Below are 17,327 nucleotides of genomic sequence, written 5' to 3'. Positions count from 1 at the left end.
TATTTTAATTAAAAAAACAACTGAAAAATGAAAAAAAATAGATAAAAGAACTGCGTAGAAGAGCAACACGTGGAAGAAGAAGTAAAAATCTGCTAATCAAAAAATGAAAGGAAGCAAGGTATTAAAAAGGGGTTTAACTCATTTGCTAATGAGAACGTTAATGGCAGACGGAGACAAAATGTTTACATATTTAATTTGCTGGCCATTCAATTTCCTAATACTTTAACCGGAGTAAACTGGTGGAACAAAATTAACTAAGCGAGTTATCAAAGCGATAGTATTGCACGCATGGTTGATACAAAATAATCTTACCCAGAGTTAACCATTTCGGTGAGTCAAATGCTAAACTTAAGCCTCTTATATTGAAATCGACGGTCACGTTCTCCAGGCCTGATACGCACAAGTTAAGTGTTTGCATTCCGTCAGCTCGAGCTAACCGAACATTAATTAGCAAAGTGCACGTCACGACTGGAACACGGTCGGCGAGAAAAGTGCGAATATGAGATCACCGAAAGTGCCCAACAAACAGTCCCAGCGTGTGACACTTTGCTGTGATTTCTCGAATTTTGCAGAAAAAGAGAAAGTTATATAACGCCAAGCAAAAATATAAAAATTACCAATAAAATTGATAGTATCCAATAGAATTATCACTCCCTTGTCAGTTTATCTCAGTTAAAAGATACTCGCACTACACTAAAGAATAATGCTCAATGAAACGCAGACCATTTGATAAATCATCAGAAACAAATTTCAAGCGAATCTTCAAAAACATTCTAAGCGAATGCCAAAATGTTCCAGAACAAACACAAAACATTCATTGTCGCCAAACACCCATGGCTAAATCCGAATCGTGCTCCACCGCCGGGTGTCGGCCAACGGCCCGGGGGTGCGTGTCCGGTGCGAGCCGCTTTTGTCCTAGTCATGGGTATTTGCGACAATGAATGTTTTGTGTTTGTTCTGGAAAATTTTGGCATTCGATTAAAATGTTTTTGAAGATTCACTTGACATTTGTTTTTGATGGTTTATCAAATGGTCTGCGTTGCATTGAGTAGCATCCCTTAGTGTAGTGCGAGTATCTTTTAATTGAAATATAAAAATATGTCTCTTAGATAATATCCAGAGTAAGCACTTAAGCCATTGAACTGGATTAATGCCAAGTCTTATTTTAATTAATTGATGGCAGAACGAGATTTAAAAATAACTAGTCGCTTCTTCTAGCACATTCGTTATTCGCTGGCATTTTCTATCACTCCAACCGTTAACGGACACTTTCTAACAGTTTTCAGTAAACAAACAGGAGCCTCAATAAAATCAGATTACAGCCTGATAAACACTAAACAGGTATCGGACACATGACCATGACGCGTATTGTCCGCCAACTGAATTAAATACTCAAAATGTCTGTTTGGCAGCGGTGCTTTTGGATTTGGGTTCATCAACCCTCTCTAGCTCATAAATGTGAATAGGCGTTGTTTCCTCATTATTATTCAAGCGCGTTGCAACCATCAACAAAACATTCCTCTCCTGTCAATAACTCCTGAAATACAATCGGATGCCAAACTTCTTCGGCGATGAAAGAAAAGTAACAACTCAAGCTTTCTCGAGCTTTAAAGTATAGAATTTTGGAGGATTTCGTGTCCGGTCAGCTGCACAAACGAGACCTTGTTACACTTCTTAAAAGCCGCCAATTTTACCATTCGCACGAGTAATTTTCTCACCTCATGCACGAGTCGCGCGGCATTAGCTTTTTGCCGCTTTTCTTTTTTGCAGCGGGTCTTTCGGCAAACACTTAAAAGAACTACCAGCATAAAACGGAGCAAGAGAGAAGCGGGCCTTAATAACTTATAGAGTTTTAAAATGCTTCCACACTTTTGTTACGGCAATAGCTTGAATGGATGAATCGCTTGTTGTGCACAACCGGCGCTTTTTGCCACTCTCCGCGCCGGACCACCGTAATTGCTGCACTCGCCTTGCTGCCGATTTCGCATCAATGGACCATACAAGTGTGAACGTCGTGATTGGCGTCGAACAAAAGAAAGTGTTATTTTTGTTAGGTTAACCCTGCCCGATTGAGCTAACCTATTTTAATGCACACTCAAACTATTAGAATGTTATTTTTGTTGGGACAAAACCCTGCCCGAGCTAACCTATTTATATATAACTTTCTTTCATCATTTTTCAAACTGTCTCGATGCGAGCATGCTCATTTTTACATATATAGTCTTTATTTTGTTTCGGTTTCAGCTTTAGCTCATATTATTCAAAACCACTAACCACTGCTTCCTCTTTAAAAATGTGATATTGCGTGTTCATTTAATAATGAAGCTGCAAGCATGAGATCATTTGCAAATTACCAAAGGTCACTGGCCTTTGAACCATAATATCACAAAATTGCAACTTAGGCGTGTATCTCTCATTTCACAAGAAGTGCACTTCGCGGAACGGACCATGCTCAATATAAAAGATAATGACGATTCGTGCAGATATTCGCGATACAATCTGTTCAGCAGGGTTCCGTGCCCTCTGCAAACAATAAAAATTACCCTCCAGGGAGGATCTCTATCCATTACTAAAATTTGCTTGGTGCCCCCCGCGTAAGTCCCGCACGCGCGAGCCCAACACCATCTGCGAGGCTTTCGCGTGCACGGCTGGCTGTTGGGCTCGTGCAGAGGAAGGAAGGGGTTCGTTCATTCGTTGGCTCCATCAGCGCCGGTGGCACCCACACCTTAGCGCCGCCGGCAGGACAACAACAATACTCTTTAGCCGCCAGCCTGCCAGCTAGCATGAACAACCAAAGGCTCGGACTGCTCGTGTTTTCACTCGCCTGCATTAGCTCAGGTAATTTTGCGTGATTCCCTCCGCCCGCGTATCAACCTAGTCTGCACAGGACGATTCGTTCTCCATCTGCCTCAATTATCATACTGTGCTTTGAACTTGAAATACATCTCCGTTGGCCGAGTAGTCTAATTTTAGTTAATTTTAAATATAGTGCAATTCAATTTCGTTAAATTATCCGTTTGCTCTTCACTTGTCTTGTAATGCTAGTGAATGTGGTGTAAAATTAGGTGTTCTTCAAATGACATTCAACTGTGGTGTGTCAACCGGCTGAACTCCATTCAAAAATATAAGAAACGTACGTTGTCTAGAATTCAATTAATGAAGCATAATTAAAGATTGCTTAATAGAGGAAATCAAAAGTAATTAAAACAGTAGTAATTTTGTAATGAGATCTATCTGTTTATGCCGCAGCATGATAGTTTAAAAATAATTCCTGTAGGGTAATTTAACTTGTTTTTTGTGTCATTAGCTCAACAGTTAATTTCAAACCTCAAAGAAACAAATATTGCTTTACGGCTATTTTGAATTAAAAAATTCCCTTTTACACGCGCCTCCGACCAGTCACAAGAGCTTTGTTTGATTGTTTTGGACTGGATTCGCTTTGAAGCCAGCGAGGAAGTTCATTTGGCGCATACTAAACGATTGGAGGCCGTGCAGATGTTGAATTTGCAAATAATGCTAATTAAACGGCGAGTGACTCGCAGACGGTGACAGTTAGTTTCTAACGAGTTGGTCGGCACCGCAAACTCTTTATTTTGATACTTGATTGGTCTCGACATTGAATGTAACGTAATATGATTGTTAGTGCAATTGGAAGGAATCAACAGGAAAGACCTTTCACAAGATACGTTTCTGCACAATTTCTCGGAATTTTAGTTGGTGATACAATGCGGTGTTTCGTTTCTTTGGGAAACCGTCGATGAAATTAGATTTAGACGGGCTGGAGGGAATTTATAACACTTAATCACTATACAATTGTAACATCCCAATACGAAACCAATTAATTAATGGGGAATTTTATTTATTGGGATCGGAGGTAATAATTCAACCGTATCGGCCACACATGCGAATCCATGCTGACCCAGTTAGCCAATTTTCTGCGGATTCTGTGGAGTCGTGACTTAAGCGGTAATACGATAGAGATGTGATGCTCTCAGTTTGTGAGCAGGAAAGTAATAAAATTGCCGAAGTCGACATGCGAATTCAGATTTATGATTTATCGCGGGAAAAACTACATACTCCGCACGACTGACTGTGTTGTTGCGCACTTCATAATTACTCAAAAAATTTCCTTGTGTTCCAGGCCGTGTTTTTGCAGACGAGGGTCACTTCGGGTATGATGGATCACTAGGTAAGGAATTTAAAAACTTGAAGTTTTTAATCTGTGAAAATGCAAAAATTAGAAAAATCAACCACGTGCGTACTTGCAAATTAATTTTTTCAATACACGACGTGCCGCCAATTTTGCAAAATGAAATTTTTTTCTGTGACATCATAATCTTGGGATGTCAATGTTTGCGTGCTGCGTTAGGAAGGTGCCATAAATTTTATTAACCAGAAGATCCTCTCTTTATCTTATCACCTCAAGGGCGTCTCATCTCGTGTCACTTCAATATACGCCAAAATCCCAAAGTGAAAAAGCGACCCTTTCTTGAAGAGTGCTTCAATTACTTGTTGCTTAATATTTTTTTCCCTTTCATCATGCGATAAAAAGCAGACTTTGTCCTTGCCTGACCGGTGTGCATTATAATTATGCAATTATCGAGCTATCTATTTGCGGATTCGGGGGTTGATTAATAAAGAGAATTACGCAAGCGGCAGGTGCGTGAGGTGCACCGCAAGGCGGCTTGCGTGCGGATTTATTATCTGGGGAAAGCAGCATTAATCGAAGGCATTTCTCATGATGGGTTCGAGGTTAATTGTTATGCAAATCCAATGAGCGATAACAAGCAGGCGCAATATAATGTAAAAAAAGATGAGCACAATGAAAATACCGAGCAACTCGTTTACACGATCTTGTAAAATTTTATTGCACTTTTGTAGCCAATTTAGAAGTGAAACGCTGCATCAGTTCAAAAACCTCTAATTTTCGGAAAAATAAAACTTTTGCGTCATTTTGGCGAAATTCACGAATATTTCCATGATTTATTATTGGAAGTTAAAAATCTTCAGCACTCACCGATATTTTAAATGCAACTCTTTAATTTGTTGAACAATAATTGTAATGGTGAAAACGAGTCAAATTGATTAATCAGTCTTTTCACTGTGCAGGGAATTGAAAAATTATCCTACTTCTCTTTTCAAAACAACTTTTATAAAATTAAATGTCATAGTATTTTTCCCTCTTTTTAGGACCGAAATTTTGGCCGAAAAATTTCCAGACATGCGCTGGCAAATATCAATCACCCATAGACATTGAAGAACACTTGGTGACACGCGTTAGTTACCCGCCAATAAGATACCACGGTTTCGCAGACAAACCCGTTGGGTCTACCCTCACAAACAACGGCCACACTGGTGAGTAACAAAAATTAATTTGCTTTGGAAAGGAAAAGACAATTTCCAGGAAACCATTTAGAAAATGTTGAGTTTTTGTTTGCGCTCAAGACACACTGCACTGATGGAGTGAAAAATTGCATTAAATTTAACACTCGTGCCATTTTAAAGTTAATTGGAACCCTCTTCAACAGACCGAACCAATCACAATAAAAAATTTCGCTCTTAAATATAATTTATAACTTTGCAGTGATGCTCCAGCTTAATACCGAGGAGCCCCTTGCAGTGTCTGGGGGCCCTTTGAAGGACCGCTACTTGTTTCAGCAGCTTCATTTTCATTGGGGACATAATGACTCAGTCGGCAGTGAAGACACCATTAATAATCACAGGTGAATTGATGACATCAATGAAATTATTACAACTTTACGTTTTTAATTTCAAAATCCAGTTTTCCTATGGAATTGCACATGGTTTTCTTCAATCAAAAGTATCACAATTTCACCAACGCGCTCAATCACGAAGACGGATTAACAGTCATGGCATTCTTCTATGAGGTAAGGATTATTATGTTCCAAGATCAATTTTTTTAGTATTTGAAGGTTTCTACCTTCTCCAAGGGTTTACCTGCATTAAATGTAGTTGATATATTTACATACAATAAAGCTCTACAACAAGATTAGGATTCAATTTCATTTTGCTTGACTTATACTTGAATAAAAAAAATTAAATACACTTTTTAATTTAATTAGCGGCAAGAATTTTAAAACCAAAATAGAAAAAAACAAAAAATTTCATGTTAGGGAAACACTTTAAACTAAAAGAAACAGCTGATCAAGCTTTTTAACTAATTATTGTTCAATTCATGAAGAGGGGTAGAGATTAAAAAATAATTTTGGAGGAAACACTGCAGCAACCTTTTTAACTTTGAAGGTTTTACAAAATAATATATTAAACTTTGTTAAAAATAAGATTTTACGCGATAAAGACCTTACTATGTAATAAAGATTAGACCAGTAGCGTCATTTTTAAAAATTTAAATAGAAAAATAAAAATCTTAAATGTAATGAGGCTTCTTTCCCAAGCTTCATAGTCAGTATATTGAAATAAATTAAAAAGTATATATTATTAAATAATTTCCATCTAAAAAAACAGGTTAGCGCGGAGGACAATTTTGTGTACGCAGAAATTGTTGAACACCTGCCGACAGTGGTGCTGCCCCACTCTGAGGCGAAGCTGTCCAGACAACTGCCACTGGAGCTGCTGTTGCCCAATGACAAGTCACAATACTACACATATCACGGATCTCTGACTACTCCTCCTTGCTCTGAGGTTGTCACTTGGATCGATTTCAAAGAGTCCATCCTACTTTCTCATGAACAAGTGAGGCTCTTAACGAAACTCTTTTCAAACGCCTAATCAATTTATAATTATATAGGTTGAAGAGTTCAGAAGCCTGCAGGATACTGATGGCGATACTATGACTCATAATAACCGCCCAGTCCAGCCACTAGGAAATCGAGTTGTTTACTTCAATGAACGGGAGGACTACTCCTCTGCAGTTTGCTCTAAGTCAGCGCTAATTTTGATTAGTGCACTTTTTATTGCGTTGCTGGCAACAAATTAATAATTTATTGCTAAATCTTAAGTGTGATTATCATCATTATAGTAATTTGAGCTTTGCAAACTGTCTTTGAAACACTTATGTTGTGCAATATCTGACGCATTTAAATTTAAGATCCCCTATAATATGAATTATGTTGTGTTGCATAGGGTAGATATGCACAGCTTTTGAGTTTCTTTTGATTTTTCTGGACTTCATGGATGTAATTATGCGCTCTCAAACTGGCTAGGAAGATAAGTTTCTTGCCCTTAAAGTGACGAGTGTTGAATATTAAAGCAACATTTTGTTTGTGTGAACGGTAATCATCACGTTAAATTTATATAGATTAGCTACATTATTGGCATGTATATGAATAGTGAAAAATTAATGTAAGTTTTAAAGAGGGAATCCACCTCCCAGTATTATTAATGAATATATCTATAAAGAATGTATGTACAAAAATTATCCTGGCCTTTTCTTCATCAGTCCTCGTCTTGTTGAGAGGGCCTAGCCATGGCCACAGCCTCAGCCAAATCACTCTGCCCTTCTCGAAGCCTGTCTCGGATTAGTTCAGCGATGGCTCTTTGCGTCCGTCGTTCCAGCTTGGCTAATTTCTGTGCAACGTCTCGCTTCAGGTCCCAATCAGGTTTCCTTGGAGCCAATGTTGTCAGGTCCTAATCATGGAGATGATTTATACAAGTGCAAATTTAACCAAGCCAGAAACCAACCAGCTCTTCAATGATGCCTCGGTTTTTGGCAGATTCCAGCTGCTCTTTGACTTCCATCTCAACATCTCCTGGCGTAGCTTCAGGAAGGACATTTTCCAGCAGTTCATCATCTTGTGGCTTATAGCTTCGAAACTTTGGCCTGATTATGAGAAAAACAAAAAGCCGGTTCATATATTGATATTGTAAGTTAAAAGCGAAAAATGTTACTTTGGAAGAATTTTTTCCTCTTCTTGTTTTATTCCGTCTGCAGACTTTTCCTCGCCTCCTGAGGTTTCCTCTCGTTTTCTCTTAAGAGCTAAAAGACGTTCTTTTCTCTTAAGAGCATCAGCTTCAAGCTGTCCAATTCCTTCTTCTGCCATAATTTCTTCCTGCAGTAACCAAATTCAAAATCTAATTGTAAACAAAGCCAAGCGTCAAGTCAAAACATGTGTGCAAAGCTGTGACCAGGACGGCGGTTGGGTTAGGTAGATGCTGCCATCTGACGGTAGCGGAATAGTCTTTGGTGGCGGGGCGGGAAAGGCCGGAGGGGAATTTTTATTACAGAAATTATACGTAAGATAACAATGGGAAAAATGAATAGGATAAATAAGCAGCGAAATATGCTCATGATACCGACCAGCTTTAAAGACATCAGAAAAAAGCTTAGAAGGCTTGGTAAATAAAACAATAATTGAAAGAAACCTTTTTTATTAATTTTTTTGCTCTTTTTATCCCTGTCCGAGGACCGGGAAGGGCGCGCACTGCGCACTAGCACGAATGCTGAAACCCGGGTCCCAATAACACCGGGAACGGATAACATGGGCGCACCAAGCCGCACAGGGACCCAGCCCACTCAAGGGCCACTTGCCTCCGCACCGAGGACTGCGTTGAAACGCTAGACATTCGTCCCGTGAAGCCAAATCACGCATGCTGGAAAGGTGCGAACCAGCAAGTAGCGAGTCGGCGCCGGTGCGCCTCCCAGCCCGTTGAGCAATTTGAGCATTTCATCGAGTCACTTAAGTAACCACTTTTTGCCATCTCTGACATTGGGTAGCCAGTATTAGATCTCCGAACTGCTCAAATACCTCCCATTGCTTTGACACTCCTGAGAATGCCTTAACAATGCGAGCCAACGGGCTGGTGAAATAGTATTATATATATATATATATATATATATATATATATATATATATATATATATATATATATATATATATATATATATATATATATATATATATTTGTTATCCGTTCGCGGTGTTATTAGGACCCGGGTTTCAGCATTCGTGCTAGTGCAGTGCGCGCCCTTCCCGGCCTTCCGGTCCGCGGACAGGGATAAAAAGAGCAAAAAAACTCTTTTCCCATAACTTTCAGCCAAAAAACTAAGAAGAAACTTTAAAAAGAAAAAATTTCAAAAATTTTCTCAATTCTTAAATCCTCGATTGCCCAATATATTGTGAAATACATATGCCTGCTTTAATACAAGTCAGTATTTTTTCCTGCGAACTGGTTTTTGTGCTATGAAAATATGGAAAATATTAACAGTTACAAAAAGAGTTAGATGTTTCCGCGAGAAGAATGTTAATGCTAATTTGAGCTTCTTATCATTACCAGCATAATATAAAAATCCACACGTTTATCTTCTATGCATTTTAATTAATAAAAAAGTGACTAAAGCTTGTGATATAAATCAGCGTGAAAATAAAAGAGTCTTAAATTCTGCTTTCAAACCATCTTTATTTACAACATTTGCAGAAAAATAAATCAAGGTTTTTGTGAGAATAACAGTGTGTTCAATCGATCAACTCGCATCTCATTCTCTCGCGGCTATTTTGTTCGTATGGCATTCATGTATTTGTTGTAAAATGTTATGGTTCCAGTTAATAAAACACAGTTGGCCTCTCCGTGGCGAAGGCTTTGATTAGGTAACCTGACATAAATTATTGAAAAATCTCGTTGTTGGCTCGGAGGAAAAGATCAGGTAACAAAAAGCTTTGCGAAATCCAAAATTCCTGGGAACAAATTTGACTAAAAAAATTACTACACTTTCCTCCTCGCCTCAAATTCTATGTGTGGGGAAAATTGAGCGTTTAAAAGAATGGCGGCTGGAGGTAAATGGGCAGACTCCTGGTGATGAAGACATTGTTGGACTCGGCGGGCACCAAGGTTTCACTCCTTGTGGGTCGGTAAGAGCGTTGCAACGCCTCTCTCTCCCTCTGGATGCTAACCAGCTGCTCCTGTAGCAGCTGCTGCCTCTTCTCCAGCCTCCTCAGGGTGTCGTCGTTAGGGCCGCCGAAGAGGCTGGGCTGGAAGGACGGTTGCTGCTGCAGGTTCTGCGACCTTTGCACGACGAACGACGCCTCAGGGGTCGGTTGGTGCGAGAAGGTGACGCCCTGACGGCCGGCGACCTGGCCGGCCACGCTCAGGGTCAGTCTCTCGTTTCTGAGGAGCTGGTCAGAGACACCCTCAGGGACAGGGTAGGCGATCAGGTTGCGCGTCTTTCCAGTGTTCTCCTCCTGCAGCAGGCCAAAGGCGGCGATCAGCGGTGCCTTGTAGAATTCGACGCCCGAGCCGAGCGATTCGTCCGTGGTCCTGCTGACGGCGCTGACGAACTTCTGCACGTCGACTGAGTCGCTGGGCGAGAGGCTGGCCACGTTTTCCACGGTCACTGTCGGCTGTGGTGGGGCTGGACTCGGCGCCGGGGATGACAGGTCCCCAGTGATGCGCTCTGTAGTGCTGACTTCGTCTGATTCTGAATAGGATAAAGTAAAAAACGAAATTAGCAGTTTTCCTTGTTTAAAATTAGATTTTTTTTCTAAACAATACAGCTACATAGAATCAATAAATCATAAATCTATTACTATAATATATACTCTACAAAAAATCATAATCAAGAGATAATATATGCTAAAAGTTTCTACGTGACAAATAAAATTTTGCTGCAGTTATTGTGGTATTCGGTTCGTTTAATAATTTTTTCTATTCAGTTAGTTAGTCTTTGAACCATTATTTATTTTTTCAGATACTGTCGAAAAATGCGATCCATTTATAAATTGCCCATATTACTAATTGATGCAATTGTGTAATATATTTGCTCATGAAAATCGCTTACACGTGTAGGCTTAGTTGAGTAAAATTAAGTTTTTAAGGTTTTTAATTTATTAAAATAAAATCTACCTCCAACCAGGGAATTTTAATGTTTCATCTGTTGAATTTTTTTTAATCGTATAAATTAAAAATATAATTCAAACTATCAGGGTAGAATAATTTTTGACTGGGTTGGATGGGCTAATTAGTATTATGGTCATTGCAACAAATTGAACAAAATTGATTTGATAAACTGACCGATTTACAATTTAAAGTGAAAAATATTTCATAACACAGGCTATAAAGATAAAATAATAATACACCTTGAAAATGCATATTTGATTTTGTAACAATACTTCCGCCAAGAATCGACAGAAACTGCTCTACAGAATAAGTCGAGAGTAAAAATAAAGATAGGAAAAGAGAAGTTGGACAAACAATATGATTGAGCTATGTGGGGGAAGAAATTTAGTGTTGTTTTCGCTCTTCACAGCTGACAATAACAGTGACAACAGTGTAAAGATTTTCAGTGCTTGTGAAGTGTAAGACGTTGGAAAAATATTGAAATATTGCGATTGGTTCACCGTTGGCGGAACTCAACAGTGAAGCCACAAAACTTCAGTCATTACGTATTGTGAGATCAGTGAAATGTTGCGAAAAGTTTTTGTGCATGAAGTGGTGAAGATTTTATGCTACATAAACTAAAGAGCAAAAGTGTGCGTGTTCGAGTTTTTAGTGAGAGTGAGCAGGCATCTACGCTACTCAAATTGACGTGAATCGACCTGTCTGCTGGGGTGAAGTGTAAATCCAAATGGACCGGTGGATGTTGGTGGTTCGTGATGTGGATACTGTGGGTGATGAGGCTGACTCACGTGTTTCTCGTGTTTCTGAAGGCTGTTCACTCTCCACACGCACCAGGAACGGCGTCTCGGAGGTCGCAACCTGCGGCAGGGCTTCCAGGGTTCGCTCAGAAGTGCTCGAGTCACCGCTCAGGATGAGCAGTTCGTCAGCTGAGCTATCGTCATCAAAGCCCTCTGCCGAAGTGGCGTCCTGCGAAGGCGGCGTCAGGTCGGCAGCGCCCGAATCAGCTGGGTACATTCGTTGTATTATTATAGCAGATAATATTTTGGTTTAATTTTTTGTACATTTCTTTGCAGCTTGAATTCCAGCCTCAGCAGCTGCCTTCAAGGATTCGGCGAATACCCTAAGAAGGGTCCTCCTTAGCTCAGGATCGGTCAAGGGCTCGTCGAGTCTGTTTGTTTCTGTTGGTTGTTCTTGCTTTGGTCTTGCAAACGTCGATGCGACCAAAGCTACAAATAATATCTGGAACAGGATGGATTTCAACGAGTAAGTACACATATTTTCTTTAAGTTATAATTTTATCGCATTTTGTGCCCATTAACATGGTCAGCAAACAAATAAATAATATGAAATTGGTTTTGCTGCTAAAAAAGAAACTGTCGTTGACCTCATAGTTCTTTAACCTTTACTAACGAAAAAGGAACAGTGCATATTTGAACAGAGACGCTTAAACAGCTTTCTCAGAACAAACGATTGTCAGCTGTTGGTGAAATTAAACGTATTCTGAAAATTGAAGGTGTGCACGCAGGCAGACAGCACTTCTTACTTTTTTTCTGGCCGGTACATTCCATCGCGAGCCGTGATTTATTGGCTGAATGAGCAAAAGGAAGGCGAAAGTTGCGTGCCGTTTGTGATTCCAAGTGGGTGGGTAACATATGTGAGCATTATACACACAAGCGCATACACGGAAAAGGATAAGTGTCCCTGAGGCAAGAAGAAGATTTCTCTAGCGGATTGTGAAAACGGCGAGCGAGATCAACAACCAAATTAATCGCTAGACGCTCCGGCGACTTTTGTGCCTTATGTTTGCCATTTATTCGCGGTTAATGTAAGGACATTAAAAAGCTACACTCCCGCATTAACGATCGTGACTTTCAGTTCTTTTTGCATGTGCGAAAAATATATTTTCTTAGACAGTCGTAAAATTTTCTACGTGGCAAGGTAATTTTGCAAGAAAAGTAATACACGCTGTTGCAAAATCCTCAATTTGCTGTAAAACGATCACGAGTTTTCCCGTTCGAAATTCCTCTCGCGCCAAAATTAGGACTGAATCTCCTTATTAAGCTGGAAATATCCCATTTTCTGCTGTATTATAAGAGAAGATATGATCAGAATTTATAGATGCCAGAAAAAACGTGACTGACACAAAACCGGCGCGAAATTTGCATAAGGCATTATTGATTAGCAGCGTGGATAAGTGTAATTGATGTCGGAGGAAAGGTCTCCTAAGGTAAATCACGCCCAGCATTCGAAAGCTGGACCACCGCTTGCGACCGTCTCAAAGCCGGCTTTTCGGGGACATTGGAGCATCCATTGTGTCTGCGCCGCTTCAAAGAGGACTTTCAATTTCTCCGCGGAGGCAAACACAATTTTCCCATTATCCGGCACTCTGCACGCGCTTTAAGACCGAATGTATATCCCGCGGCCGCAAAGGTCAAGAGTCGGGTCAACCTGCAGACCTTTCTTTCGTATTCCATTCACAGAAATAGTATTTTCCTCTCGTGCGACACGTATTTGAGGAAGACAGGGAGGCGCGTCGTTTTTTTCGCTCGCGACCTGCGCGACCCACAGTTTGGTTTTACGAGCCGAATAAATTTTGTTCTATGTGGAAATACCTGATCGCGACATGAGACTTTCCAGATAAGAAAAGGAGACAACTTAACATTGTGATTGTTTAATGGTTCGAAGCACGTTTTTTATACTTTCTGCTAAAGAATTTTTCGAAAAGATGAATTTAACGAAAAATTCTTGCACTTTCCTGCTTGTGAGATTTATCTGCGAATCCAGTTTATTGCAAGCCCAAAACAATTAACTACTCAGTGATTTTTTTTTAAATTTAAGATTATAAGAATTCAAACTTCTGTCTTTATTTAATTGTTAAATATTATAGGAATAGCCTAAAAAGAGGGTAAAAATTACGTTGTATACTGTCAGAAGTCTTCGACTTTGCAATCGAGTTAATTGTGAGAATATTTTGAAGGGCATACAAAGTTTCCCAGGATCTTCAAATTATATAACCATTTTAAGTGTAATACCACTTTGATTGCATTTTAATTGCTCCTGCTGCACCTAAAATAATTGTTGCATTTGTATGCGTGCAAGAGAAAGAGAATGCCAAAAGCGTAATCCAGGTCTTCTCTCGCTAACAAATCTAAATTGCATCGAATTTTTTGCTGCCTGAGACTAATTAAGGACCAAAAAAGTGGCATCTGCAGCAAACACACTCGTTTCCACTTTCTTTCGCCACTAAAAACTCGTATATAATATTCCTATTTTGTGGATGACGAGTGTAGATGAAAATTTCTCAGAGAAAGCAGTCTCGTAATTTAACATTTTTATCGGTTGGTCGATTGCTCAAAAGGGCATGACCTTTAATTTCATGAAATGGAAGAACTTGTCTTTGAGAGGATTGAATTACTAATCGGTTCCCTTGATCCTACTTTAAAAGGACTATTCTCTTGAGATGACGATTCCGCGAAAAATTATATATCCTCATTACTGCGGCTTAGGGGCTTATATCTACGATGGTGTGTGGTACATTCCGGAAAAAAGTAAAGGATATTAATTATACGAGCTGTTTTAAAATGATTTACTGCCGATACCCATCTTCCAATGTATCGCATATCGCAGAAAAGCAATCTTTCATTAGTTGCTTTCACCGCGCCGACGAGCATTTCGTGGGTTAATTAATAAGTTTTTAACTGTTCCCACGTGCGTAATTAATCTTCCTTCGCTAAAAGCCAGATGTTTTTCGCCCTCTTTTTATTTACTGCAAATAAGCAAACCAACAAGTGTGTCGGGCATGTTGCAAAATAAATTGACGCGGTTCCAAATGGGCTAATGATCTAAGCAGAGTCCTGATTGCTTTATTGCTTCGCCCAGGATCAGCCTCACAAAGTCGGAGGAAGCTGCTGCATGGCTGCGTGCTATATTTCTCGACGTTCGTGACGATACCAATCACGACGGTGCTCCCGAAATAATTACACATCTGCGGTTGCTCCGCTGCAACTTCCTAGCCGTGCATTTTTTTCTCGTCCCAATTTCAGCACCTGACATTCTACATATAAGCCGACTTCTCTATAGATTATTGTTTACTGTGAGTGAAATAATAATCGCTTATATCAGAGCACGTTTTATGAATGGATTTAGGAGCAGTTGCAAAATTATAGGTCATGCATCTCTGTGATGTAATGATGGTCACCGATATTCCGATTAAGCAAAACAATACGTCCATAAAAATATAGAAAGGACAAAACTCGTGCTTGAAAGGCCGAACGCGTTTAAATATTTTTATTTCCTCAGTTTTCATCGTGAAAAATCGCTGTGTTACTTTCCGCAACTTGTTTGTTTTATTCATATCATCTCATTAGTATTTTATAGCCTCTTGAAATCACATATATTCTATGCTAAAAAGTAAAAGGATTGCATATTTTAACACTTTTTAAAGCTGATGTTTACATTTGCAAAAGTTTCCTTCTTCTCATTAAAAAGTATTTGGGCAAAAGCCCATTATTTGGATAGCTTGCCAAATTTCTTTTGTAATTCGAAATTATTTGACATCAACTTCCTACTCTCCGCAAAAGCGTGAAATACCTTGTAAGACACGGGAAAAGTCTCACGCGCTTATAAATCAATCCTTTTGGTGTTAATTCTGAAATGCCATTTGCACAAATTATCCCGTTTAGGGAAAAAATTTAGCGTCTGTGAATTATGGCGCTGACACAAAGGATTCACGCCGCACATAAATTAACTTCCTCAAACACGAGAATATAAGCGTTTCCTTTGTGTCCATCGGTGGGCATGAGAGAAGTGCGCGAGATTAGAAACAAAAACGCACACTTAGAAAAAAGCCGCTCCAACGCTCCAACTTGTCTGTGTGTCAACGCAGACTAGAGAAATCAAAATACTTCGCGGCACGCACGAAAGGGATTTGAGGCGATTATCCACTCGAACAAGCTTCCAATTAGGCGTTTCCTATAAGTAAGCCTACGCTGTCAAAAGCCTAAAAGCAAGCGGGACACAGCTCTTCGATTTCATCTTGAAAGACAATAGGCAAATATTGTTTGAGACCTTTCCGCACAGCCATAGTTCACAAACGAATGGAGAAAGTGGAAGGCGGAGTCCCACTCGATATGTCAATTGATGGCAAAATAAAGGTGACTGTGCACTAAACCAACTATTTGCACATCTTGCACGCGTGAAATTGCATTTCAATAATTAGCAGTTATTGGTGAGTTTGATTTGTGAGTTGGAAAAATGCATGAAGCCTGTTACAAAAGGTCTTTGTTGACTGCAGAGACACGTCGGTTGAGAAACTTATTTAGGACAAAAACCTGTTGAAATTATTGGTTTTTCTGATGAATGAAGAAAAATTTGTCATCAACAGTTAGAACAAATTGGCTTACGACGACACAACACAAATGCCGCGAAAATCATACTGATCATGAAGTTAGCAGCAGATGCGGCTGATAGGTGCGCGAGTGGAAAGCTTTTATACCATTTCAATATACAAGTAGGCTGCGATAATTTGTTCTCTTTCAACAACAAAGTGACTCGGCACAATTTTTTTCCATTAAAAAAGTCTCGAAAAATTTCTCATGTCGCCACGAATCAATTAGCATGTAAATCAACTTTTTATTTACGTTTGGCTGTGCATCTATATGGCTGCAGAGATGATTTACTTTCTCTGCGGCCAGGAGAGTTACCTTGCACCTTCCGAACGAAATCCGGCAGAAAGGGAGCTCGGGTTGCGTTATGCTCCCGCTCGCGGTTCTCACATGAATTTTCATAAATCCGCGCTCGGATATAATTTTGCACCGACAGAGCAGTCGAATACGCAACAACAGTAGTATGATGCATTGTTCGGCCGAGGCGGGCGTAATGGCTCGAGAAACGGCCTAAATTTAGTCGCTTGAGGGACCGTGAATGCGTTTGAGTGCGTGTAATTGCACAGCACTCATTGTTGTGATGGCGCTTCAAAATTGGCCGTTTATGACAGTTTTATTACGAAGCTCAACTCCTGCAGCCTCAGGCCCAAAGTGTGCTAACTGCTTATTAACATAATACGTAGGTGCAATAACACACTCAATTACAATTAATTTAGGAAATGCCATTCGCGTTTACATGTACATATAGGCAAGTGAGCGTGCAAATTGGTAAGTAATTGCGAAAAGCGAGCCACTGACTTTTCTCAGTGTAATTTAAATCATTAAACACAGTCTTGTAATCACGAAAATGTCGATGACTAACCTATTTTAAAATTTTATCCAAGTGTAATTGCTTTTTAAAAAAAGGATGCCACTCACAGAAAATTATGGAAATATCCATCTAGTGGAACGTGTTGAATAAAGAAATCATGAACTCACCGCGTGTGTCAGCTGCATTATGGGAGAGTTCGACCGCACTTGGCTCAGGTCGTGGAAGGTACTGCGAGCCGCGCGCTCCATGTTGGGCGTTTTATACCTAGATGTATGCCAGCACCCCTCTCTCGCACCTGCCGCTTCTTCAAACTGCCACCT

At 39.8% G+C, this 17,327-nt stretch overlaps 3 protein-coding genes across 4 annotated transcripts; 1 reads left to right on the top strand and 2 right to left on the bottom strand.

Annotated features, from left to right (window-relative positions):
- The first annotated feature begins 2,656 nt into the window (after positions 1 to 2,656).
- LOC135935453 (carbonic anhydrase 2-like) lies at positions 2,657 to 6,973 on the top strand. The gene is made up of 7 exons (XM_065477780.1): positions 2,657 to 2,838; positions 4,142 to 4,189; positions 5,191 to 5,355; positions 5,585 to 5,723; positions 5,783 to 5,888; positions 6,487 to 6,714; positions 6,770 to 6,973. The coding sequence occupies exons 1-7, from the start codon at positions 2,784 to 2,786 to the stop codon at positions 6,956 to 6,958; spliced, it is 930 nt and encodes a 309-aa protein (XP_065333852.1). The 5' UTR covers positions 2,657 to 2,783; the 3' UTR covers positions 6,959 to 6,973.
- A 351-nt stretch (positions 6,974 to 7,324) lies between these two features.
- LOC135935454 (coiled-coil domain-containing protein 12) lies at positions 7,325 to 8,085 on the bottom strand. The gene is made up of 3 exons (XM_065477781.1): positions 7,870 to 8,085; positions 7,663 to 7,801; positions 7,325 to 7,608 (listed from the first exon to the last, which is right to left on the bottom strand). Exons 1-3 carry the CDS (start codon positions 8,019 to 8,021, stop codon positions 7,417 to 7,419), a joined length of 483 nt encoding a protein of 160 aa, XP_065333853.1. The 5' UTR covers positions 8,022 to 8,085; the 3' UTR covers positions 7,325 to 7,416.
- Positions 8,086 to 9,353: 1,268 nt separating this feature from the next.
- LOC135936130 (uncharacterized) lies at positions 9,354 to 17,301 on the bottom strand. 2 transcript variants are annotated; one of them, XM_065478828.1, is made up of 4 exons: positions 17,175 to 17,301; positions 11,874 to 12,051; positions 11,511 to 11,816; positions 9,354 to 10,393 (listed from the first exon to the last, which is right to left on the bottom strand). In XM_065478828.1, the coding sequence occupies exons 1-4, from the start codon at positions 17,253 to 17,255 to the stop codon at positions 9,732 to 9,734; spliced, it is 1,227 nt and encodes a 408-aa protein (XP_065334900.1). In that variant the 5' UTR covers positions 17,256 to 17,301; the 3' UTR covers positions 9,354 to 9,731. The 2 variants fall into 2 exon arrangements, with proteins under 2 accessions (XP_065334900.1, XP_065334902.1); XM_065478830.1 differs by having other exon boundaries at positions 11,601 to 11,816.
- Between the last annotated feature and the right edge of the window lie 26 nt (positions 17,302 to 17,327).

Source organism: Cloeon dipterum, chromosome 2 (assembly GCF_949628265.1).
Source record: "Cloeon dipterum chromosome 2, ieCloDipt1.1, whole genome shotgun sequence".
Taxonomy (NCBI): Eukaryota; Metazoa; Arthropoda; class Insecta; order Ephemeroptera; family Baetidae; genus Cloeon; species Cloeon dipterum.
The sequence above is the reverse complement of the archived record's forward strand: the minus strand, read 5'-3'. Positions and strand labels throughout refer to the sequence as shown.